Consider the following 27358-nt stretch of genomic DNA (forward strand, 5'->3'; position numbering starts at 1 on the left):
AGTAACAGTTGAGGTGTTTAATGGCAAATCTGAAACTGAGAGGGTTTAATGATTTTTTTCCGCATTTTTAAATATATTTTTAAAAAATTATTGTAAAAATTAAATAATTAAAGAGCTTACACCTTACTGCATCAAGGTTTATTCCTTACATCAAAATTAGGAAAATGTCTTACTTTACATCTTAACATTTTAAAATATCGGTTGAAGGATGCTCATTAGAATTTCTTCTTCTTCGTTTCTTAGGACTTCTTTGCTGTTTGTCGAATTTTGGCCCTTGTAGAGTAGCATACCTATTTTTCTCCATAATTCAAATCCATTTATTGGGTATACAACTAGAACATATGCCGCTATATACGTAGGTCACTTATGTACTGTGTTGAAAAAGTTAGCTAGGTTCATATCTTTATTGCACATGTTAGATACTACATGCATTTATGGGATGCCACTCAGACTCCATTTTATACATGACTGTATTGTTACAATTAAACAACATACTGAGCACCATTCAAAACTCTAACATGAAATTTATATAGTACGCAGCCTAATTTGCAATGCAACACCACACATCTTCATTCACTTTTACTAAAATCTTTGGCATTTTGGGACCCACAACTCCAATCCACTTAGAAATATCTTTTCTCCTCTTAGAAATTCTATTTATAAGATAACACCTCATTGTTTCCAATAATGTGATAATTGATTAATCTCTTGAATCAAGTATAGCTGCATTAAAGGCTTCACACAGGTTATTGAAAAGCATGTCATATTCAGATATGGTCGTCAAGTCTTAGACTAATGCCTAAGTGGCTTCTTATTAATCTAATTGAAGGTCTCTACATTTATTTCCTTAATCTTACTCATCTCTGTCTCAAATCTGAATATTGTTAAAGCCTTAGCAATAGCTCATAACTTTGTTTTAGTAATTTAAACTGAAGCTTAAAATTATTGTACATATATCTAAGACAATGTCTATGCTCAGCATTAGGCACTATCCCATCTAAAGAATTTATAAGTCTCTTTTACTTATTAAAGATGAAAGTCCAACCATGTGGATTCATAATTCCTACATCTTTGTAAGCAATTCTAAAAACCATGACCAAGTTTCTTTGTTCTCCACCTTTACCATTGCATATGCTATGGGGTATATAGCATTTTCAGCATCAATACCTACTGCAGAAAGTAATTAGCCTTGATGTTGTCCTTTGTTATAGCAACCATCAAGTCCAACTATTAGCGTACACCCTTGCATAAACCATTTCCTTCAATGCCGCTAACTAGATGTAAATTCTCTAGAATTGAGAAACCTCTCATTGCAACTCACTCTTGATTGCCATTGTATTGCCTTCATTGGTTCTTCTCCACTTAACATAATAATCCTATAATATTCCATATTGTGCTTCAGTAGATCCTTCAATACCTCTCAATATTTTCTTCTTAATTCTATAATACTATCATTCAAAAACTTTACCAAAGGAATCCTTTCTCATGTTGTCAATAAATGGTTACTTTTTCCATTTTGAATAAAATCTTAACTTGTTTAGGTATTTTTTAGCCAACCAAGTTGAATTGACATTCTTATTCTTGAAGACCTTGTCACATTCATGTTTACCTATATATGTTCTAACTTGAATAGTATGTTTATTAGGTTGTATCCTACCATAAATAACTTATTCATATGGTGAAATGTACACAGCTCTGACATTATCTTTATCATTTTTTTATAAACTTTATACCTCTAGTATCTTTGATAGCATGTTCTTTCATTGCCTGTCTAAACTCAGCAGCACTTCTAAACAGCATCCTTTACTTAAATTTAGAGTAGGTCATGTCAGTTACAACATTAAATTCTGGAAATTTCATTTTGTTATGCCTCATCTTGTCCTTTTGGTCATTATTATTACCCTTAATTTTAGATTCTACATTATTTCGATTAATGGATTTTTCAAAAGCAATATCATCCTCATCTTGGTCATAGTCTTTATCATACAAATCACTATGATTTGCATCACTATCGCCATTATTATTATTGTCTTATCCTCGACATCACTTACCATAACCTCTTCAATACCCTTTCAAACATCTATTTTAATACCCTTTTCAACTTCCATTGGTTTAGGGGCAGTATTTGGCTTTCAATAGGAAAAATCATTTATTTCAAAGTTTTCAAGGTCTACATCAAAGTATGCAAACTTGAAGATAATCTCCCCTATTCTGGTTTTAATGTGGATTTAGGAGTTTTTGTTTGGTTGAGGATTGGATTGGACATTGAAATCAGTTTGGCTTTGGAACTCTATTGAGTGTTGTGATTCATATTGTATATATGTATTACATTGGTTCTTGGAAATTGATTCACTTTTTAAGTATAGCTGAACTACTCTATTTTTGGGTAAATGTAATATCATTTTTATTACATCACTATCAATTAAAATTGCCACATGCCTTTCAGTTAACCTCTTCTTAGGCAACTTAAAGTACATTTTAATTGATAGCTTGTATCCTAAAATCTTAACCATGTTATGTAGCTCAAGCAATGACATATAATTAGCATGAGAGTAATAAAAATAAAAATAAAAATCAACTCTACCCCAACTACATAGTTTTCCCATGCTTATCATAAAATTCATCCCCATGATACACTTTTACATTAAAAAACTCAAAACCAGTAGCTCTGAAAGTGAAATATATATATATATATATATATATAATAATAATACACCAATATCATTATAATCAAGGTACTATATTTTATTAGACCGCTTTTGTAACAGCCCAGATCACTCGCCTCAAGATATTGCCCGCTTTGGGCCCGGCTTGCACGGTTTTGTTCTTCCCGACCCCAAATACCACGGTGGGTCACAAGAAAAGGCTTTTTGAAGGGAAAGGTATCCACAAGCTTATAAGCCATGCTTCGTTCCCCTTTCCAACCGATGTGGGATGTTACAATCCACCCTCCTTAGGGCCCAGCGTCTTCGCTGGCACACCGATCCAGGTCCGGCTCTGATACCACTGTAACACCCCAGACCACCCGCCTCAAGATATTGTCCGCTTTGGGCCCGACCCGCACGGTTTTACTCTTCCCGACCCAAAATACCACGGTGGATCACAGGAAAAGACCTCTTGACGGGAAAGGTATCCACACGCTTATAAGCCATGCTTCATTCCCCTTTCCAACCGATGTGGGATGTTACAACTTTTGCTCCATTATCTTAGAAAAGAAAATATATATATGCATTTAATGGAATAGACATGTTTGCCATATTTCATTAGACCACAATAACATCAAAATTTGTTATACTACTTATACGCTTTCAATGCAAAAAAAAGTATATAGAATGATCAAGGAATTGCAACATTCAATATTTATTGTCCAAACACATTTACCATATTTAACTGTTCAATATTTATTGTCTAATCGGTTTAGTGGACCACACATCTACCAACTTTTTCAAAATTATAAAAAAATAAAATAAAAATAACTCTACCCCAAGTACATAGTTTTCCCATACTTATCATAAAATTCATCACCATGATACACTTTTACAGGAAAAAACTCAAAACCAATAGCTCTGAAAGTGAAATATATATATATATATATATATAATAATAACACACCAACATCACTATAATCAATGTACTATATTTTATTTGACCACTTTTGCTCCATTATCTTAGAAAAGAAAATATATATGCATTTAGTGGACTAGACATGTTTACCATATTTCATTAGACCACAATAACATCAAAATTTGTTATACGATTTATACATTTCCAATGCAAAAAATATTTATTGTCTAATCAATTTAGTGGACCACACATCTACCAACTCTTTCAAAATTAACCACATGATAGGAAAGGAATAAAGAATAGGACTACGTGGTAATAGTAGTCCAACGGAATGAAAAAATGTCAACCATTATCGCCAATTTTATCATTCCATCAATTAAAAATGTCAAACGGAATGAATATCAACAATATTTCATGGATCATAAAAACATAATACAGACATGACTATTTAATACTATAACCATATTTTTCTATACCTAAAGCCATTTATATACAATCCCAACATATTTTTATAAATTAATGCTTATAATATATCCAAACCACCAATTTCAACTTACTCAATGCCTATACTACAACCTAATCACCAAAATTTTCAAAAATAAACACTTACCATATTTGGGTACCAATTTTTCAGATTTTCTCAACCGCCAAAGATATCTCATCATTAACATCAACGAGCAATTGCTTGATTCTCTTGATTTAATCCCCCACTTGCATTAATTTGCTCTTCAAAATCAAGAATTAACTCGGAATGTTTGATCGAATGATAACGCTTAACAACAATCAATTTACTTGCTCTAATTTTTTTTCCCAATTCTAGGTTATTTGTGATTGTGATGCAAAATGAAGTATGTCCAAATTTTGATCACATGTTGTGCATGTGAGCACGAAATTTGGACATATTTGACAAGCATGAGCACGAAATTACATGCATATGCTTTTTAAACAATTGATGGATGGAAAATAGGTTATATTCCAACAGTGCAAACAAAAGATTAGGCTGGGGGTAAAGTGCAAGAGAGCTTAATGGTTGAGGGTAATTGTGCCAATAACCCTAGAATCATAACAATAAAAAAAAATTAATAATACATTTTGAAAATGTTAAAAAAAAACAATTTATCATAATAGTAATAGTAATAATAATAATAATAATAATAATGGGTAGTTAATTTGATAGTAGTAACATATAATTATGAAATATTAATAATATATTAAATAATCAAAATAAATTTAACTGTTAAATTATGGAAATTTTATGCCAAATTAATTATTCTCTAAATGATAGCTTATATATATATTTAAAAATATTTAGCATCCATTTTTTTATTTAATTTTCATCAAAATTTAATTTCTTCTTCTCATTTCCCATTATTTTTAATGGTGGGGGAGTACAGGAAAAGAGAGAAAAATGAAGAATAAGAGAGGGGAAAAAAAAAAAAAAAAGGGGAAATAATCATGGAAACAATATGTATTAACAGCAAATACAAAATGTTGTAAATGTATCTTGCCTTAAAAATTGAGAAAGAGATATTTGAAACTGTGAATTGGAATGCTACTATTCTTAAGAATATCGCTAGCTAAACAGTAATGGGTAATAGGGATTTAACACAAGTTTAACGATTCCAAATTTGGAACCTTAATAAAAAGGGGGGTATTTTATTTATTTGTACATTTAATTAAAGATGCCATGCCAACAATTTGACAACATGTTATTTTTCAATTGGTTTGCCTATATCCTATGTGGCAGACAAATTAAAGATGACATGCCAATTATTTGACTATGTGGTATTTTTCCATTGGCATACCAATATCCTGTCTGGTAGATAGTTAATGAAACAATGAACCTCCTCCAAATAGTTTACATACCAATAAAAATATAAGAACCAAAATAGACGATTTGCATTTTGTAGAAAATGGAATCCCATGTTCTCCTTTTCCAAATAGTCCTCTCACATAAGGCCAATAGCTTATCACCATAAACAAACTAAAAATGTACTCCAAAAGTCCCGGACCACACCTACCAACATCATTCAATGGTCGTAGCCCTAACAAGGGCATGAACAAAGCTGTCAAATGTAGAAACAAAAGGGTGGTGATGGGCACATACATTGCTGAATCATCAAAGCTGAACCTACCAGAATCAGCTCCGTCGTTAACTATTGGCTGGTATTTCTTTGTGACTTCAAAAAATGTCTCTGAGATCCCAAAAAACTTGAGAATCCAACTTAAACATGCTAATAAAGAGCTAGTCATGTTGGTGATTCGATTCATTCTCATACCATTCCAACATTCCCGAAAATTTTGACCACATCCCATACAAAATGTAATATGTTGCAAGTTTTGAGTGAGAACCAATGCAATAACTCCTATAAAAGCAACTTCACCAACCTGAATTCAAACATAAATTAATTCATAAAACTATTGTAACCATTGCTTCACCATATAGAACAGAGAAAATCACTTTTTTTTTTAATATTATTCTTATTTTTTTAATCTTGGATTATTAGGGTCCAGATTCATAATTATTGTTGGAGACTATGATTGATCTGAAAACACTCTATCAATTTTCAGTTATCAAAACATTTATTCTACCATGTTATAAATACGAACATATATTATTTCCTATGAAAATTCAATTTATGTTCAATATTCAAAATTTAATGGAGAACAAATTATGCAAGAAAACAACTAAAAGATGAATATAGTTGTGGAAATTTAAGGTGAGGGGTTTTACCTTGGGTAAGAAGTATGAGTTGGTGATGATAGAGTAGATGGGCAAAAAAGTATAGAACAACTCAGGAATAGAGCTTGCACCCCACAGGAGAATCCACATGTAAGCTAAGCATTGCCTAAGTTTTAGCTTCCCTTTGAGAGTTAAAAATAGGGGATTGTTTTTGCTGAATAGTACTTCTAATTGACCTGTGGCCCATCTCTTCCTTTGGATTGTCACAGTAGGCCCACCTAGAGGTGCAGATCCTATGAAGGATGGTGGATCGGATATATATAAGACAGACCTCCAACCTCGTGAATGGATCTTCATTCCCGTTACAATATCTTCTGTTATTGACCCATAAACCCAACCTATCTGAAAATTCAATTATGTTATTTTATTTTCTCATTTCTCAAGTAATTTTCCTTGCAGGAAAAAGAAATAGTGATATAATTTTATAATAAGACTATATATGAAATTAAACAAATAATCAAATATATTAATTAATAATACTTATAATGGATTTCATTTTTATATATATATATATATATATTCTAAAAAGGAAAAGAAGCTCTCTAACCTTTGAACCCCATTCAGTTTCATGCTCATAATCACAATTAGCAACTTGGCATGCGGTCTCAATTCTACTTGAAAGATTTAGGGGTCCATCAATATCTGATTCCCCTGACAAAGTTTGAGCAGCAAGTTTGTTTAACTCCATGGAATTTCCAAATTTTCTTTTCATTTCCTCGTAGCTCATTTTTCCTACAAAGTGAAAGCAATAAATAAATAAATAAATAATAAAAAAGAAATTGATATTTGAAAAATACAAATTTGACTTACAAAAATAATAAAATAATTAAATAATATGCTATCAATTTAGTAAGAGGTTGTGAATGGATTAACCAAATTATTATTGTCCTTATCTACTATCCAGTGAAACCAAAATAAAGAGAACAAGCTTGGTAGAATCAATAGGGAAAGAAAACGTTGTTGAACTTGATAGTAATCGGATATTGTGAAATTATTTGAGTGATGTAGTATAAGTGGGAGTTTGAAACAAGAAAGTGAAATACCACTACATTTAATGCTATTTATTTACAACAATTAATAATATGATATTGCATAGTTTATGATAGAATGATATGTCAATATATATTATTAGTATAAAAAATAATATAATCTAATATATGAATAACTAAGTCACAAGCACAAAGAGAGAGAGAGAGAGAGAGAGAGAGAGAGAGAGAGAGAGAGAAGAAGAAGAAGAAGAAGAAGAAGAAGAAGAAGAAGAAGAAGAAGAAGAAAACCTTTAGGATGTGAATGTTCATCAAAGGTTAAACCATAGATGACTTCACGTCTGTGAAAACCTGATCCTCCAAACATAGGACCTTGAATCCCTGACATTCCACGTCCAAGTATCTGTGTATTAACCATAAACATTCATAATTTTATATATAGTACAAATAATAATAAGTGTTTAGTTAAATGTAGTTAAATTAACTAATTACAAAACCATTTAGAAAAATGAAATAATTAATTAACTTACTTCAAAAGCAATAAGAAAATTGTTTCCAAAAGGGTCATCTTTTAAATCATTGTAGAAGATATCACGGCATTGGATGTATGCACAATTTTCATGTCTGAGACCGAGCAACAAACACATTGCTTGCTTAATGATCTTTGGATTATTTACAAACATATCAGAATCCACATTCAACGTAAATGGTGCATTTGTCATCGCCCCAGAAACCCTAGTCTGTACTTGAAAAATAAATATTAGTATATTTGAAAGTAAATCATAAAATTTGAAAAACACTATAATTTAAGAAGATAAAAACGTTTTCTATGTGAAAGTATAGAAAAAAACTTAGAAGAGGGTTGAATAGGCTTTCTAAAATTTATGCTCTTCTTTTTAACAATTATATATAAAGGAACTTGCAAAAGTGCATGACTACTTCATAGTGTATCTCCAAACCATTCATAGAATGTATATAAAGAAATAATTGAGGATTCAATCCTCCCACAAATCGATAGTCAACAACAATAAATCCAACAAATGAGAACTCAATACTTCCATTACAGATAGTTTAAAAACAGTTAAATGTAGGAATTTAAATGTAGAAAAAAAAAATCAGATGCATAGATTTTTACATGAAACGACTTATAATCTAAAAATCTACTAAAAAAGGAAAAATCATACAGTCTTAATAGTCTATCCATATCTCCAATATAAGGAATGAATACTAAGATTCATAGCCATTGTGATAGTGGGTGACTTGATCTCCTATCTCTAGATGCAATGACTTTAAGCTAGACTACTATAACAATGACTCATCACAAAGTTGATACTCCAGCTCTATCCTTAAGGCCTCCCCTATAAGGATTAACACTCTTTTATAGTCATAATGATCTTCTCCATAAGGGAACTGCCTCCTCAAGACTTTGTCATAATAAATCTCAAGGAGTATCAGGTATGTGGTAAAGAAAAAAAAGTATTTGGGTTGTCTAATAGGTGGAAAAACCTATGGATTTTTCTAATTAAGTGGGAAAAGTGAAAAATTAAGAAGCACAACTAAAACTCACAAGAAAAATACACAAAATGTGAGGAGACTCAATCCATGTTTTATAAAATTAATAAATGGTGTTTGAATTAGATCTAGATGGTCTACAGCTATACAATTTAGTTAAAACTCTCTCTCTTACGAACAATGGAGTATTTAAAACCTATCTCCGCTATAAATACTTAGAAATGTCTAGGGTTTTATTAAAAAAAAAAAAAAGAGAGATTTTATTCGAAGAACTTATCTATATTGTTTAAAAAGGATAAATAACATTAAATCCTGAAATGACACATTGTTCAAACAACAATAGATCCACACACTAAGAAAATGACATGCTGCAAGGTGTTGTTTAAGTAACTACAAGTATTGTTGAAACAACACTAAATCCACCACTCAGTGAATGACACATAAGAAAATATTTTTCAAACAACGAAAAATATTGTTTCAACAACATTAGATCCATCACTTTCTAAATGACACATGTAAAATGATTGTTCAACTGACAATCAGCATTGTTCGAACAATAAGTCAAAGCTAGGTCAACCACAAAATTTTTGACTTAAAACTTTGTAAAAATCATTTTAAATAAAAGTTAAAATACTTAAAGCATTCGTCCAAATAAAAACATGAATAGTGAGACTCAAAACTTGAATTTTTCTGTAAAAATACTTTGTGGAACAGTATATGCATAATCATTCAATAATCAAAAAGGGTTTCTAAATCGCTTACCATTTATAATTGAGATTTATTCTTGATACTCCAACACAAAATGAGACTAAGTTATTTACAATTTAATATTTTTGAATCATGGAAATCACTAATCACAAAAACTAACTCAACATTATAAACATATTTGACAAGAAAAAAAAAATAAACCTAAAAGTAATTTTCAATGATTTTTCTTTTTTTTAATAGAGAAATCACATATTGGTTATCCAGGAAAAACTATCAATTAGCTAAATCATTAAGTGGTTCCTTTCGATGTTTAAAATATCCTATATTGTTTTTAAAATTTCCTCGATATTTTCATTTTTTGAAGGGATCGAAATAAAATTTAGGTTCGAAATGGAAATGAATAAAACTTTCATATTATCCATTGAAATTTCCGAAATTTCACCAAAATTTCCATGGAAATTTTTGTAAAATATCCACATCAAATCCTTAACGATTTGGTTAAAAAATCTGTAATTTCTGAAATTTTCACTGAAATTTCAAAAATATCCATAAAATTTTTTAATTTTTTAAAAAAAATTCATAAATATCATTGATATTTAGTAAATTTTTTTATCAAATTAACTTCATTGATAATTTTTTTTTTTACCTTTTAATTGCTTTTTAGACATTTAGTGATATAAGCAAAATAAAATGAATTGAATCGAATAATATTAATACATTTTACTTATTGAATATCGATAAAGCAAAAATATAAAGATTATGAATTATATTTTTGAACTAACAAATCTTATTGTCAGGAATATATGTTTTATAAATGTGGATAAATAGATGATGAAATATATATATATATATGTGAAATAATAATGTTTATTTGAAAAACAAAAATTCCTAACAATTCACAAGTGTTTTTTTTTTCTTTCTTTTTTTTAATATTTTTGAAGAAGAAAATTGTTCAAAATATATTCCTTATAACAAGTTTTATTTTTCATTTTCTTTTAAGAAGAAGACAATATATCATTTACTAGTGAACAATATTACACACATGCGATACAAGATGAAGATCATGGAAGTAGATATGCAGGTCAAGAATTCGGTGCTGTTGGAAAAGACTATATACATAAAAAAAAAAAAAATCTATAATGGAGATGTCCTAACAAGAAGAAGATTCGATTTCTATGAATTCTGGATCTATGAGCGTTGGAAATTATTTTCATAATCCTTATTCAATGGATATTTATAGAATGTCATCAAGTAGCAACTCATGGGTACCATCTCAAACTCAACCATCAGAGAATAGTAGTTATGCATACAGTCAACAAATAATGTAAGATCCATATAGTTGGCATATTAATAATTATATGCAAAATTATCAGCGAGATACTTTTTTCATAATTGCTTCTTACATTTTCATCTCAAAATTAAAATAAGGAAGAAACCGATGATTTTCAACCATCCAAAAGTTCTATGTGATATTAAAATGACATTTATGAACTACAATGTAATTGTAATAATCGTTTTATATATTTTAGTCAGTAAATAATTTTATCATATTGTATTTTTTTGATATATTTTTATTAATAATAATTCATCTATGATCATTAATGCTTATTATAAATCAATTCACTAAGAAGAATATAACATCCATTTAATTTTTTAGGAAGTTTTATAATCAATTTGATAATTGATGAATTAAATAGGCTAATTCTAAAATTTTAATAAAAATTTCTATTTTTAAAACAAATTTCCATCATTTTTTATAGTTTTTTATCAATATTTAATATTTTCTGATATTTCCATAAAAATTTTCATACTTTAAACTATTGATATTTTTATCGATATTGATTTTTTGAACCTTTGTTCCTTTCATTATCATTTATTCATTTCCAAACACAGCTTAAGAATTTTAGATACGAGCACAACTTTTTATTAATGCAATCCGATATTCTTCGATAAAAAACTAAAACATAGGAAAATATTTTAAAAGTGTCTAATGCATTTTATTACCCTTTGATGTGGTTAATGATTGGAGAATACTAAAATATAAATATTTAAAAGTAGAAGATCTAGTTTGCAATAAAATAAATTTAAAAGGTTTAAATTGCAATAAGTTGAATTAAATTACATTTTAATGATGGTGATACGAGATGGAACTGTTGGTGTTAGCCAAAAACTTCAATATGGACAAAGTGAAATTTTTTAGGGCCAAAATTACAATATTTTAATTTAGAAAGCCAAAATTATAATTATTCAAAATTAAAGGGTATAAACTTGCAGTTACTCGATATCTTATTGAATCAGTTTATATGCTAGCTAAAAATTTTATTTTAAATCATATTTGATTTCACATTTTATTATTTTATTAAAGAAATATAAATACGTATGGATTTGAAAATATAAGACTTACCAAAACGTTCACAGCACCAGCTTTATAGTGATGTTGATAATTTGGACGCTTCTCTCTGCAAACGTAAATTAGATGCGGCAATCCATTTGAAAGTCTTTCCTTGTTCTCCACAATAATCTGTAAAAAGAACTTGTCCAAATGACATATGAAAGGAAAAAATAAATTAAAAAATTAAAAATAAAATAAAAATCCTTTTGTTTTTAAAAAGACGTTATTTTATGCTTAAAAGGCATATAGGTTTTAGCAAAAATAATTTATTAAAACAATCATAAATGACTTTTCTTTAATTCGTAGGACCGACGAATTTTTATCTACTTGACCTTTATTGTCTATTTATAAAAAATAAAAATAAAAAAAAAACTTTATTTAATTTTGTCTTGACACGTATAATAGTATGAAAACTACACCTTGTCTTTACATTGAATAATAGTACGAAAACTATACCATGGTTTTTGACTATATGAATATCAACAAATATTTAAAGCAATTTTTAATAAATTTCAATCTGTATATGGTTTATATTAATTTACATAAAAACAATATAAGAGAAATTTCGACTTACATAATGAGATTATTTTTGAAATAACTAATATCAATGTCCTTGTTGGAACAATTCAGTGACAAAAACTTATCAATCCAAAATTTATCCCAATAACAAAAAAAAAAAATTTTAAAAAAACATCAATTGGTTTTTTTGGTATCATTGCGAACCTTGATGATAGCAGGATGGTTGTTTTTCTGTGTATCTGCAAAAACAGCATAGTCTCCAGAAAGATCAATCGGAACCTTTCCATGCACAGCATCTTCAATCTTTTCTCTCAGCTTCTCATACTCCTCCTGGAAAAAATAATTAAAACTCTAATATTTTTTTTTTACTTTCCACTCTATATATATAAATAAAAAATAAAAAAAATTTAACAATTAAAATAACGAAAATATAATATAAATTTACCTTCATCTTTCTCTCTTCTTCGTGGAAAATCTCGGACGGGCTATCACTTTTAGATGTTGACTTGCTAGAGAAGTACAGCAAGGGAGCTCTAACTTGAAGGTTGTATTTCTTACAAAAGGGAATCCAAAAGCTTGCAAATTTGGCTGCTTCAGTGAGAGAGTATAGTGTGATCGGGAAACACCCATCATCGGAAACATAGCAAGCTAATTTATCGGCTGGATAATCAACCGCCATAAGAGACAGCACCGTATTTACTGTCGTTATTGGTGGTTCTAGCATCGGATCCGTCGTCGTCACGAAAAGATCTATCCGAGGAAGATCTGGAAATCTACAAATATATATTTATATATATACATACAGTAAGTCTCTCATCCAGGAAAATTTTGTTCAAAATTTAATTATATCTATTGCTAGAAAGTAATAAAGTTATTGCGTGATATAACTTAACAGTAGACAAAAATTTTATACGTGTATATATACCTTTGGAGGAGGAGTTGTGGGTGTGTTTTGTAATCGACGGAAGTCCATCCGATGTTGATCCAGAGAAGCCAAATGAAGGTGTACCAACAATCGCAGAGGAAGGCGATGAACCAGGGGAAACCATGGTCAGAAAGATGGACAAGACGATAAGCAACGATGTAGAGCTTCAATAGTAAGACGATTAGACTGAGAGATCTGTGCTTGTTGTTGTTTAGATATTTTATTTCGCATAGAGGAGAGTCTGAATTATTCGCCATTGACTTTGTTGGAGCTAAGTGGTATCGAAGGGGAAAACAAAAAGTTTTGTTTGAGCTACTCGCCTACTCCTAATATAAAATTAAATACTGAATGCCTCCCCATAAATTAAAAAAAAAAAAAAAAAAAAAAAGGTGATAATATTATTTTTATATATATATATATTTATATAAATAACTGCGTGTATGGAAGGAGAAAATTTTCAATGGGACGGTCACATCACTCACAGCACATGGGTCCCACATTTCCGTGCCGCAAAGGACTGTGTTTGTGTTTCACTGAGTTGGGGTAAGTAGCTGCAGGGAAGCAAATGTTACCGATTCCGTCATAGTTGCTGCAGAAGGAATTTTGTTGGAATCGAGGATTTCGATTGAAAATGCAGATGTCGATAGAAATTTCATTTTTTGGATGGATATGGCGAAAAATCGGTGGAAAAATTGGTGGATTGTCGTCGGGTGTCAATGGAATTTTCGGGGAGATGTCAGCCTGTGTGTGTGGTTGTGATTCTGAGATCTGATATGGTTTTTGTGTGTATGTGTATGTGTTTGTGATCTGCTGCTGTTTGATTTGTGTGTTTGTATATTGTGAATTTGTTTCTCTGCTGTTTGTGATGTGAGTATGATCGGCCGAGAAGAGATTCTGGATTGTGATCTGGCTGGTTGTGATCTGGATTGTGAACTAGTGATCTGGCCGAGAAGAGAAGGAAAGAGACAGCTGAAGGGAAAGAGAAGAGGAAGAGATGGCTGAAGAAAAGGGGGATACGCAAATATGGCTGAAGAGAACAAGACAGGAATTTTTTTTTTCTTTATTGATTTTTTTTTTTTTTTTTTTTTTTTTTTTTTAAAGAATGTGAATGAAATCTTTCGGTCGTTCTCTTTCTCATACCCATATGGTTGCTGTGGAAGATGAAGACTAGCCATGTAGAACCCTCACCCAGTTGAACATGAAACACCCAGACGAACGTGAAACACCCAGACGCAGTTGAAACTTGAAACCTCATCCAATTGAACGTGAAACACCCAGATCCAGACCCAGTTGAAACCCCCTTTGTACCTCCTCATTTTTTAATTTATTTTTTTCGTTTTTCTAATATTTTCCCTGTTTTTTTCTTTCTAATCATTTTATTTCTTACAATAAAAACTTTTTTTTCGGGATCTTAAACTTAGCCTCTAGTTTCGTGCCCATTGCCATCTTTTCAAACATACCAACCAACATTTCGTTCATGGAAGATTTTTTGTTTTTTTTGTTTTTTTGGACTATTTGAAAGGAGATTCAATTTGATTATCTGTTTCCAATCAAAATATTTTATTTTTTACATTGTCTTTCGTTCACACGTAATTTCTTAACTTTCTTTTTCCACATATTTTCTAAAATAATGTTAAGCATATTTATTGCTCTATCTACTCTACAAGCTTAAGAAATAATATTTTATCCCCATTATCTTTGATTTAAGCAATTAATTGGAATTGATGGAAATAAATATGTTTGGTATATCTGCATGCAATTATATAGAAAATTTTTCTAATATAATGAGTTAGAAGATCTATTATTATACACTTAAAACATCTAAATATGATTATCAATTTAAAGTATCAATAAATTTTTTTTAGTATTGATAATGTATTATAAATTATATTTGAGAATTTTATATATCTTAGTATTATTTATTAAATTTTCTATATTTTGGTGCTAATAAAAATTGTATTTGCTTTACTTATAATAATTTTTCACATTTAAAAACTATTTTATTATTATTGTATTTTAATTATTATATATTTTATATTAATTTTACTATATTCATTATTTTATATACAAAAATTCGTATTATAAATTAAATATTTATAGTTTTTATAATTTTATCGATATTTCCATCGATATTTTCATAAAATCATACATTCAATATTTCTATTGATATCGATATTTTCTTCAGAGTATTATCTTCCATCCTCTCACTCATGGGAAAACTTTTATATCATTGTTGTCTCTTCTTTTATTATGAAATTTTCTAACAAATACATTTTTATTTTGAAAATTTCGACCTTTTGACATTTCATTCATTCATTTATTTATTTATTTATTTTCAGTTTTAGCTTCTCATATTTCATTTTTGCTTAACTTTAGGCCCTTTTAATATCCAAACTAGCTACAGTCAACTCATATATTTGAATTAAATGATTTTAGCTTTATTTATTTATTTATGCAAATATCCTATTTATTATTATATTATTCTATATTTTATATTCATGTTCAAATAACAATTGTAATTTTTTTTAAATTTTTTTAAGATAAAAATATTGTAAGATATAATGGTTGTTAATAAATTACAAAAATTATGTGATTGCTTTCTGTAAATGGTTTTATTTTAATAAAAAATATATGTGAATAAAAAAATGTTTTGATTAAAATACGTAAGTTGTCTAGAATTTAACTAGAAAAAAACGATTGAAATGAAACATGGGAAACTATGGTGAAAATTTTCAAAATAGAGATGCATATATGCAAAACATTCAAAATGGAAAGGTTAAAGGGAAATTCATCTTGTAATTTTTTAATATCAATATATTTTATTTTTAACATTGTACACAATTATAGGTTGTTGGCGTTATATGTAAGCACGTGGAATTAGAGTCCACAACAAATAAATCATATTATATTATTTCATGTTTGAAAGATAATCCATCAAAGACTCGTTTTCCCTAACGAAAACAAATCCCACGGACGGCTTGGATCCACTATAAAAAAGACTAGATTTCTCATTACTTGGGAGCTGTAACCCCCAAAAAGCTCAAGGGTCACCGGAGGTAAATTATAAGGCTAGACTTTAAAAAAAGGAAAAAAAAAAAAAGTTATTATGCTTTAACAAGAACTATACAAAAATGTTCGATTTGATATAAAAGGGGAAGAAAATTTATACCTTCCAATTTTTATTTGTTAACTCCTCTTAGAGCATCCCAAAAGATTCTTTAAGATAAAAAAGTATATTTTTTATAATAAAAAATATTTTTTAAAATAACTAATAAAATTTAAAAATATTCTCCAACAAATTTTTTGTTTAAGTTTTTTTATTTTTATTTTTTTTTAAACATTTATTGTTTTACTTGTAGTCCTTTTTTTTTATATATAAGTTATCTACTTCTTAAATATTATAATAGTGACATAAAAGAATATGTTATATCTAATTAAATTAATATAATATTAAAATCAAGAGTAGTTTTGGCTCTTTATATTTGCCGAGCCAAACTAACTTTTTATATTAAAAAATCAAAATAAAAAGTTTATTCAAGTTTTTTTTTTAAAATTTTATCTTTTTAAAATAAAAAAATAACACATTTAAAAAGTTTCTTAAAAATGCTCTTAATCAATATAAAATGAAATTTTCTTTTGTTGTGACATCCCTTTACTTGTAGGAGAAAGAAAGGAAGTCTAATATCTAGAATTTTACTACAGAAGAACCATGTCAAATTATGTATACCTTTCTAATCCAATAAACAACAAAAATAATGAAAAATCCTCCAGTTTTGGGTTTGAAGGTTTAAACTAAAACATAGGAAAAAAAAAAAATGAGAAAAGAAAAGAAATCTCACTCTCAAAATAGAGCAGCAACAACAACAACCACCACAAAACCTATTGCCTTAAACCTCATCGGAATGGTCTATACAACAACAACAACAACAACAACAACAACAAAAGGAGAGCTGAAACAGCCGCTTTGCATGTTGTAGAAAAAGGGAATTCCATAGTTCATGTTTAGTATTATTTTTTAACTATAGGGACTATGACCATGTAGCATTATTGTTTAATTATCACATTATAAAAACCAACTTAATTATAAGGAAAAAAGAAAAAAAAATAGAGAGAATATGATTCAAACGGTTCCTAAGAGGCAAAGATAGAGGATACGCTGGATAAGAAATACGAGTATACAAGAAGGAAGTGTAGACCAACTCAGGAAAGGAGCTAAAGGTCCAACTAAGGATCCACGTGTAAGCTAAGCATTGCCGAAGCTTAAGCTTTCTATTTGGTGTTAAAAATATAGGATTCCTTCTGCTGGAGAAGGCTTCCAATAGACCTGTGGCCCATCTCTTCCTTTGGACGGTAACAATAGGCCCATCCAGTGATGCAGATCCAAAACTGGCGGGTGGCTCAAGCAAATCCATCAACGAGTTCCAACCCTGCGAGTGAATCTTCATTCCCGTTACGGCTTCTTCTGTAATTGATCCGTACATCCAACCTGCCTGTAAATAAACAATAATAATAATAATAATAATTTCTTTTTTCTCACCCCTCAAAATTTTTATGGCAGTTTTTTTAGGATATTAAAGAAAAAAAAAAACAATTACATTATATCCTTGTGAACCTGCATTTAAGTTTCAATTTGCTCTATAGTTTTTTTTCTTTTGAAATAATATCTTGTCTTTTATAAATTTTGGTTGCATGCTGATACAAATTCGTCCATGTCCATACAACTGATAATTCGTTAGATTAAACCATTCTAGGTTCATATCATATGTTAATTTAATTTGTTTCTTTCTAAAATTTGTTTGATAAAATTTGGCATTTTTTTTATCATTTTTTTTTTGTTTATTTCAATTTTTTAACAAATTTGTTCAAATAAAGGTTTTGATTCGGATGTATTTTGTTAGTATCAAAGAGTGAACCAACATAAGGACATTTTGTAATTAATTTTTTCCTAAACACTTTAAAATGTATTTACAACAAAAATATGGCCTTTGAAAAGAAGCTATTCAAACCTTTGAGCCACATTTAGTTCCAATTTTTCATAGTCAGAGGCACCAACTTGGCATGCCGTCTCTATATAGAGTACTGGAAAGATCTTGGGGTTGATCAGCCTTGGTATCTGAGACTCGGCCAACAAACTTTGAGAAGCAAGTCTAATTAACTCTCTGGCACTTCCGAATGTGCCCTTTTTTTTTTTTTTTTTTTTTTTCGTAGCTCATTTTTCCTACATTTAGATAAATTACGATTCCAAGGCGACATGAACAAATTGTATAACATATATTAAAACAAATAAAGAATTGTGTCGTAAATTAAAACTAACACAAAAATAAAAGAAAATGAAATATAAAAAATAAAAAAAACAAAATAAAAAACGAATTGATGCAAAATAAAAACCTTTTGACGTGCTTAATCATTAAAAACCAAACCGTAGATGAATTTTCCTCTATGAAAAGCTGTTCCTCCAAACATATCTGGGTCCCTGAAACCCAGATATTCCACGTCCAAGGTTCTGCATACCAACCCCAATCTTAAATATTGATGTTTGATAATTTTTTAATATAAATATTTAATTATGTGCAGTCGAAATTATATAATATATAATTATATTTATTTACGCACTTCAAGAAGTAAGAGAATTGTTTCCAAAAAGGATCATCTTTTAACTGTATGCACAATCTGCCTCTCTTTGAGACAAGCATCAAACACATTGCCTGCATAATAGTCTTTGGATTGTTGATGAACATGTCCGAAACCACATTCAACCTAAACGGTTAGTTCGTCATCACCCTCGAGACTCTGGGCTACATGTAATATAAACAACTGCCCAATTACTCATTCCCAAACAATTTCAAGTTTACCATACTGGAGGAAGATTTTTAAAATATATCAGAGCAAACATTTTTTTTAAGAAAAACAAAAAAGAATTAAAGATTGAATTTTGCATGTAATTAATTAATGCAACCAAGTTATTTAACAAGAAACACCTTATGATTTTTCAATTTACTATTCATTCAAAAAGTTATTTGTAAATAATTAAAAAAAAATCTTGAATTAAGAATACATATATTTTTATTTTATATGGAATTATCTAAATATGCTATTTTCAATTTTTTAGTATGAATTTTAATTCCAAATATCGGAATAAATTCTCAATTATGAAAAAAAGTTTTTTGAAAAAAAGAGATTCAAAAATTCTTATAAGATAAATTACTAAATTATTTTTATCAAAAATCTTTTTTTTTTTTATTCATGTTTGGTAAGGCATTATTATTATTATGATGTTTGATAAAATAACCCAAATTATTGATTTTTAAGAAATAGAATAAAAGATACTACCAAAACATTCATGGAACCGCTTTGTAGTGAGAGTCATATGATTTGGGAGACTCTCCCTGGATACATAAATACAATGCGGCAAACCACCTGATAGCTTTCCCTCATTCGCCGATATAGCCTGAACACTAAAACTTGTTCAAATGACACTGAAAGTAAACTATATATATATATATATATATATATATATATGCAGAGAGGCTAGCCTGAGGACTGACAGCATGGGTTATATGCGGACCAAACATGTGATGAAATTTTCTGCCCTTTGATTTGCACAGCTGGCATCTACGGCCAACTTCAAAGCAACTCTCACGTGAGAATGGCTGGCCAAATTTCCCCTGAGCCCTTCCCGCTCACATTCCTGCTCTCACCAGCTCGAAAGGACTTTGCCAAAATTCCCAATCGCACCAGCAGCAACCAGCCAAAATTCCCAATCGCACCAACAGCAACCAGCATTGCCATCCTTGCAAACCCACCAGATCGCACCACCATTGCCACAGCATTGCCATCTTGTAAACGCACCAGCTCGCACCACGATTGCCACCTTTCTCTGTACCCACCAGCTCATAATCTTCTAATCTGCATGTTTGTATTCTGGCTCTTCGTATCTGTGAGTGAGTGAGTTTATGTTTTGTAATTTTTTTTTTTCATTTTGTTTTTTATGTTGGTGATTTTATGTAGTCTTGCATAGTTGAAATTGTTAAATGTGGGATTGTGATTTGGGTTGAGAAATGACTTGAACGAAGCCTAATCTTCATGATGATTTTCAAAAATTTAGAAAATGATACTTTTCGCAGAAAAAGCATGAATGTATGCATGTTGTTTTTCTTTCCTGGTGTATAAATACCACTGTTCACGCACAATGTTCACGAACTGTTCATGCTATTGTTCACGCATACTGTTCATTGTGTAATAATCAATTCACTTAGTCTATCATAATACTAACACGAAAGAGATATTTACACCACTTGTTTTTGGAGTATACGAATGGCCAATCCATGCATGCTATACAAGAGAAAATAAGTTTGTTATAATTGGAATACAAAGTAATTCTATTTTGTAATTCCTATATCTACACACACACACACACACATAAAGACATATGTATATATATCCTTGAATAAGAACTTTGAATAATTATAATCCCCTTAATATGCATGAAACATAGAGTTAATAGATTAAATTGATATCATTGCTTTTTATTTTTATTCTTTTAATAGCCTTTGCGTAGATTTGTTAACCTCTCATTGATTAAAGAGTTATGTATCAATATTTGTTTTTCCCTTTATCTAGCGAAGATGTAATTATTTCATTGTTTTGCAACTTATATTTTTCATTTTTATATGTACTATTAACCTTCTTGAACCCCATGATTCAGATTTATTTATTTATTTATTTTTTCTGTTGATGCACGCATATTTGTTTCTTTCATTATAGAGTGTGCTGGATCAGCAACAATAATGCAAACTCGGCAGATTTTGGCTCAAGTGCCTTTATTTTTGCAATATTTTTCTCTTCTATTTAGAAACTAAATTTTCTTAAAATAAAAGATATTACCACCTCTCATGATGGTTTTGCTTTGCCGTCTACCAGGTTACAAATTGATCAATAGGAAGCTGGTTTGAGTGTAGAATAGTTGGAAGCAAATTCAGATTGGAAACATGAGTGTAGAACAGTTGGAAGCAAATTCAGATTGTAGACGAGTTGAAGACATATCCTTGCTGTCACATTCAAAATCCGTGGATGACGTTTACATTCCCCAAGTGGCCGAAAACTGCAAACCAAAGGTTGGACAAAAGTTTGAATCGATAGATGGGGCGCATAAGTTCTACATTAAATATGCAAAAGAGGCGGAGTTTAGTGTTCGTAGTAGTTCGACTAAGAGATGTAAAGGTGCAAAAGAAGTTGTCAGGAAAGAATTTGTGTGTTTTAAGGAAGGAGTATCTTCTATAAAGGACGGTGAGAGAAAAAAGGTGTCGGGGGATGACAAGAGAAAATTGTAAAGCTAAACTTGCCGTGGTTAGGTCAAAAATGGGAAAATTTGTCATCACTGTATTTGCTGAAGAACATAGTCATCCATTATCAACCCCTCGAAGAGTGCATTTATTGAGATCACATCGTAGTGTGTCTGAAGCCAAGAAGTCACTAACTTTGCAGTTTTCAGCAGCAAATGTGCCAACTCATCAACAAATAAGCATTCTTGAATTTGAAGCTGGAGGTATAGAGAATATTGGGTGTACAAAGAAGGATATATATAACCGTGAAGCTAAGGTGCGGAATGAATTAAGAGGACAAGATGCAGAACTTTTAAAGGAATATTTCCTAACCGAGCAAGAAAATGATCCATGCTTCTTTTTTAAAATAGATGTAGATGATGATGGTAAATTGAAGCATTGTTTTTGGGCTGATTCGGTGTCTAGAAGAGCTTATGGATGTTTTGGTGATGTAGTTGTATTTGATACAACTTACAACACTAATCAATATGGTATGATATTTGCACCCTTGGTGGGGGTGAACAATCATGGTCAAACGGTACTTTTTGCATGTGCCTTTTAAGTGATGAAAAAACGGAATCATTTGTTTGGTTGTTTGAGCTATTAAAGGATAGCATGCCGACGAACAACCCAAAAATGATCATTACCGATCAAGATCCTGCAATGACAAAGGCTATAGTTCAGAGCTTACCGAATACATTTCATAGGTATTGTAGTTGGCACATACTTGAGAAGTTCTCTACCCATTTAAATGCGATCACCTATAGAGATTTTTATAAGGACTTCCAACAATGCATTTGGGAATCAGAATGCCCTGAAGAGTTTGAAAGAAAATGGGTGACTACCATCGAGAAGGCAAGCTTAGATAACAATGATTGGTTAAAATCAATATTTGAGCTACGTTCAAGATGGGTGCCTGCATATGTTAACCATATATTCTTAGCTGGAATGTCAAGTAGCCAACGTGTGGAAAGCTCCCATGCATTTTTCAAGAAATATGTTTCGAAGAGAAACTTATTGATGGATTTCATACTTCGATTTAATAGGGCGCTTGCACATCAACGTCACGAAGAGTTAGGGGTTGATCACGTTGATATTAATGAGAAGCTTGTTTTGAAATTGCCATTAGAAATGGAAAAGCAAATGGCTGAGATTTACACACGCAAGATTTTTCTTAAGTTTCAAGATGAGTTGTGGAATAGCTTAGTAATAATGCCACAATTTGTTTGTGAAAATGCTACACACAAAATGTATGTGGTCGAGTGTCAGGACCCGTCCAGAATTCCTTCCCCCCAACCCTAGACAAGCCCTGATCCCAGGGAAACCCTACCGGACCCTCTTATGGAAAATCCGGCAGAACCTCCCCTAAGGGATGGACTTACCACAAAATTCCCTGCACTGAAAACGCACTTCTATAATTGTCCCCTTATTCCTCCCACAGTACTACAAGTTGGTTCCACAAATTTCAGCACTTCAAAATAAATACAGTAATCCAGTGCAAAATAAATACATAAGTGTCCCATACAGTATACAGAGCTTTATGAAGTACTACTAAGTATAGAATACAGCAAGAGTGAAAGAAATATTACAACTGCAATAAAAGAAGAACAGGGTGCTGCACGAACTAAAATAGCGAGGAAGATCAAGTCCGCTCCGAATGAACACCGACAACCTGGTACCTAGAGGAACGGAATTTAAGAGTGTGAGATGCTAATCATCTCAGTGAGTGACCCTATCTACTATACAATATAATACCACGGTAATACAGTAGATAGATAATAATTAATTGGAAAATAATAATTTCTCTCAAAACCCTTACAATTATCTCAGTTGGAAAAGTTCCCCTTTTAAAACATTTTCACAAAACCCTTTGTTCGTATTCCTCGAAAACCAAGACATCAAATAAATATCAGAAACGGTAATAATTATATTTTAATTCCAATACAGCTTTAAAACATTTTATTTTTAAAACACAGTTCCGAAAATCAGTTGATGCACCCACTATATACCAGTGGCGCCAATAGTACCCAGCGTCCCGAGGTACCGCCAGACAGGAGGTTATAGAAAGAAATCGGCATACGGTCGCGTAGCGTCCCACTGCGCCGCTGCTAACCTGGTGTCCCGGCCATGGAGGGGTGGCCACCCTCATCCGATGGCAACCACAGGACAACCTCATAATATCACCTGCGCGTTACTCACACCCACCTGCGCGCTAATCATAACCGTGTGCACAATATCCATATCACATATAAACAGAACACCAGTACGTGCACGGTGCATCTAAAAATCATAAAATCCATAAATTTAATTTATATATCAAATTTCACATTTTGCATAAACACAGCGGGTATATTCCATCCGTTTGAACCGGGAAATTCTCCACAATTTCTTTATAATCAATATCATAAATTCCATGATTTTCAAATCCACCAACTCCCTAATCCATCAATTCAAATATCCACATTTTCCCAATAGCATAAATAATTCTCGAAATATAATAATCAAATCTCATAATATTCCATGGGCATATTTTATAAAAATTGAAATCACCAACATAAGCAAATATTTTCCTTGAAATATTTGAAAATCAAATCATGCCCGATTTAATGTTAAAACCACAAGAATTCCAAAATTCTCAAATCCATAAAATAATTTCACATGGCATAAATTTGTAAAATGCACCTTTTCTTAAATCCAATAAATTCACAAATAATTCCACAATAAATCAAATAAATATTTAGCACATAGAAATTAAATTCCAAATATTTAAATCACACATAATATATTCACCAATTAAATTCCCAAAATTAATTTGAAGGTGGGTCACTCACCTTATGCACGTATCTCAATCAAGATCCTCCATAGGATCGACTCCGCTACTCGCACGTGCACCTAAACATCCACAGTACACCAAACCACAAATATTAATATTTTATTCGGGTAATTCCCAAATGGGTACCCGGGGAGCGAACACCAAACGATATCTAAAATTTATGAATTATATACCGAATCAAAGCTCGAGTGATGGTGATCACAGATTTGGTCTTAATTTCCGATGATCGGACCCGACGGGGTCGGAATTTCGCCGGAAAGCTTTTCGGGTTTCGGCTCCGCAATTCTCCCAAACCGTCGCGAATTGGCGGAAACGGATGCCGGATTCGGGTTCAGGAGGTCGAACACAGTGGACTGGAGCCGGTCGGAAATTTGGGTACTCGCCGAAAAGTACTGTTCCGACGAGCCACCGTGGTCGCCGGCGGCGGCGCGTGCGATGGCCGTTGGCTGTGATTTTTTGCAGAATTGAAGATCGTGGGGAGAGCAACCCAACGGGACTGGCGGTGAGGCAAACGGAGGCCGGACGGCGGAGAAATCACGGTTTGAAGATTTCCGGCCCCTCGCCGGAAAATGCTCCGATCCCGGCGCGTCGGTGGTCCGATGGCCTCGAAACTTGGTGGTCGGCCGGACTTGAGGAGAGGATGAAGGGTGTCAGGCGCGTGTGGCCGGAAAATGGCCGGAAGTGGGTCGATCGGCGGTGGCCGGCGGTGGAGGGAAAAACTCGCCGCTGATCTTCGAACGTCCGATCCGGGCGCGTCCGGCGGCCGATTGCCGTGAAAATTTGAGGTTTTGCCAGAAATGAGGAGGGGAACCTTGCTGGCCGGCGCGTGTACAGTAATTCGGCTGGAAAATTTGAAAAATTCCGATGCCGGTCGGACTCTCTCTCTCTTCCCCGAGATTTTTATCAAATATATGCCACTGTGTGACACTGTTCATGCCACGTGGACCAATCAGAAGCTGACATGTGACGTTACTGTGCACTTAAGCCAGATATAATAAAATAATACGGTATCCGGCGAATTTCAAACGTCCATAACGTTTTAACCAAGTGTCCGATTTAAGCGTGCCACTAGTCTATGAACTCGTATCGACGAGTACTTTACAACCATATAAGAGTCAACTCAAAATTACACAACAAGAAAAAGTCAACTCCCGGCACCTTTTGGACTATTTGCACTTCAACTTGTTTTGCCCATAACTTTCAAACCGTAGCTCCGTTTTCGACGTGCTACTAGTCTACGAACTCGGGGCATCATGCACTTCGCCACGGTACCCTGGTCAACTCGAAATTCCAACTGGAGCAAAAAGTCAACTTTTGACCTGCTCGGTCAATGGTCAACCTCGATCAACGTGCACGGATTCCAGTGCGATTTGGGATGGGGTGTTACATCGAGAGTAGTCCAAAAGAACATGTTCGTAGAGTGCGGGAAATTGCTTATGATAAAGAATTGGACTTTACATCTTGTACATGTAAGAAGTTTGAGAGTGAAGGACTTCCCTGTAGACATATCTTGGCATTCTTGAGACTGTTTGGTAACATTTCTTTGCCAAATCAATATATAATGAAAAGGTGGACTAGAGGTGCAAAATGTCAAATAATAACCGATAAGCAAGGTGTTGAGATAGGTGGACAGCGTAGTTCAATGTTGTTTTGGTGAGCTAGACTATTCCAACTTACTTCGGAAGTCATTGATAAAGCCATAATATATGAACAGGCAAGTGTAATTGTGAATGATGGTCTTCAAAGTTTGCTAAGCAAGATTGAATCCATAGTTAGCAACACGAAAAGTGGAGGCATTTCTGAAAAAGGTAGCACTGCTCATGACTATGAGGCTTTGAAAGACCCATCTGCTGTGAGGGCAAAGGGATGTGGACAAAGATTAAAAAGGGGAAAGGAGAAGGCAACAAATGCCGCAAAGTATAGAGGTTGACATTGCAATGGATGTAGAAAAATTAGGCAATCGCACGACAAAAGAAACTGTCCACTTCTCAACAATCCGTAAGAAAATAATACATTTACTATTTATTATTCTTATGCAATTTGTATGATCATACTTTGTACAAACCATCCTGCTCATCTATATAGGTCCTCACAAAATGAGGAAAGTCCTCAGCACGCCTCGGAATATGATTCTAAAGCTGATAGTTTGTCTTCCACAGGTATGAAACTAAGTGGTATCGTACGGTCTTCGATATTTTATTGAACTAACATGCTGCTAATCTAAGGACTTGCTGGACTTTGGCAGGTTTGCATGAGAAAACGAAAGGATGACTATCTTGCAACAGATTTGGGAGAAGAAGTTGTTTTTTTATTTTGGTGTGCTTGTCTGGGATTTTCTGTCTTATAGCAAGCACTATCAGCTGATTATGTAAAATAGAGATGTGTTTTGATTATTGGATTGAATGTATACTGGTTTTTATGTATATTCACGTGCTACTCTTTATGTTTGGAACGTTTAATTTCTATACATCATGATAAATGAAGAGAAGAGCAGCCATTTTTGCAACATATTATCTTCTTCCACATACCACTGCCATTTTGCTCTACTTCAATATTCTAATCTGTCATGTTATTGATTTACTTCTAAAATGCCACATTGTACTTCACCACCTTAGTTTATTTGTTAGAAGACTTATTGGCCTGTTTATTTCATCTTTCTCATGTTTTTTCTATGCCTGTTTATTGGACTTATGCTTATTAGGAATTTTCTAGCCTCTACTTAGGTGTGTTTGTCAATGGATAGATTGGCATCTCAAAAAAAGATCTAAAAAGTCCTAAGCTAGATGAAGCACACAGAAATATCCTATGGGACATAAATAATCGAAACGAAAAAGGAAAGTGCTCTAAGGAATAGG

General features: G+C 31.8%; 2 protein-coding genes across 4 annotated transcripts; one reads left to right on the forward strand and one right to left on the reverse strand.

Moving 5' to 3' along the window:
- Window positions 1-5165: 5165 nt before the first annotated feature.
- LOC107417086 (cellulose synthase-like protein B4) lies at window positions 5166-13703 on the reverse strand. 3 transcript variants are annotated; one of them, XM_048471536.2, is made up of 9 exons: window positions 13350-13701; window positions 12870-13197; window positions 12629-12775; window positions 11918-12034; window positions 7824-8033; window positions 7585-7696; window positions 6855-7039; window positions 6299-6649; window positions 5166-5952 (listed from the first exon to the last, which is right to left on the reverse strand). In XM_048471536.2, the coding sequence occupies exons 1-9, from the start codon at window positions 13604-13606 to the stop codon at window positions 5392-5394; spliced, it is 2268 nt and encodes a 755-aa protein (XP_048327493.2). In that variant the 5' UTR covers window positions 13607-13701; the 3' UTR covers window positions 5166-5391. The 3 variants fall into 3 exon arrangements, with proteins under 3 accessions (XP_048327493.2, XP_015881133.3, XP_048327494.2); XM_016025647.4 differs by having other exon boundaries at window positions 12629-12754; window positions 13350-13699; XM_048471537.2 differs by lacking the exon at window positions 7824-8033 and having other exon boundaries at window positions 13350-13703.
- An 8004-nt stretch (window positions 13704-21707) lies between these two features.
- Window positions 21708-26774, forward strand: LOC132803570 (protein FAR1-RELATED SEQUENCE 5-like). The gene is made up of 5 exons (XM_060816796.1): window positions 21708-22208; window positions 22280-22780; window positions 26218-26420; window positions 26589-26662; window positions 26749-26774. The coding sequence occupies exons 1-5, from the start codon at window positions 21708-21710 to the stop codon at window positions 26772-26774; spliced, it is 1305 nt and encodes a 434-aa protein (XP_060672779.1).
- Window positions 26775-27358: the final 584 nt, after the last annotated feature.

The sequence above is a fragment of the Ziziphus jujuba genome, chromosome 4 (assembly GCF_031755915.1).
Source record: "Ziziphus jujuba cultivar Dongzao chromosome 4, ASM3175591v1".
In the NCBI taxonomy this organism is placed as follows: domain Eukaryota; kingdom Viridiplantae; phylum Streptophyta; class Magnoliopsida; order Rosales; family Rhamnaceae; genus Ziziphus; species Ziziphus jujuba.

What these genes read in the sequence shown, in the direction of transcription:
- LOC107417086 (XM_048471536.2), bottom strand. Translation starts at nt 13,606, where the DNA reads ATGGCGAATAATTCAGACTCTCCTCTATGCGAAATAAAATATCTAAAC. An exon ending in AAGAAGAGAGAAAGATGAAG is followed by an intron (nt 12,776 to 12,869) that starts GTAAATTTATAT and finishes AAAAAATATTAG; the next exon opens with AGTTTTAATTATTTTTTCCA. An exon ending in ATTTTCTTATTGCTTTTGAA is followed by an intron (nt 7,697 to 7,823) that starts GTAAGTTAATTA and finishes GTTAATACACAG; the next exon opens with ATACTTGGACGTGGAATGTC.
- LOC132803570 (XM_060816796.1), top strand. Translation starts at nt 21,708, where the DNA reads ATGGGAAAATTTGTCATCACTGTATTTGCTGAAGAACATAGTCATCCA. An exon ending in TTGATATTAATGAGAAGCTT is followed by an intron (nt 22,781 to 26,217) that starts GTTTTGAAATTG and finishes ATATATGAACAG; the next exon opens with GCAAGTGTAATTGTGAATGA. An exon ending in AAGGCAACAAATGCCGCAAA is followed by an intron (nt 26,421 to 26,588) that starts GTATAGAGGTTG and finishes TCATCTATATAG; the next exon opens with GTCCTCACAAAATGAGGAAA.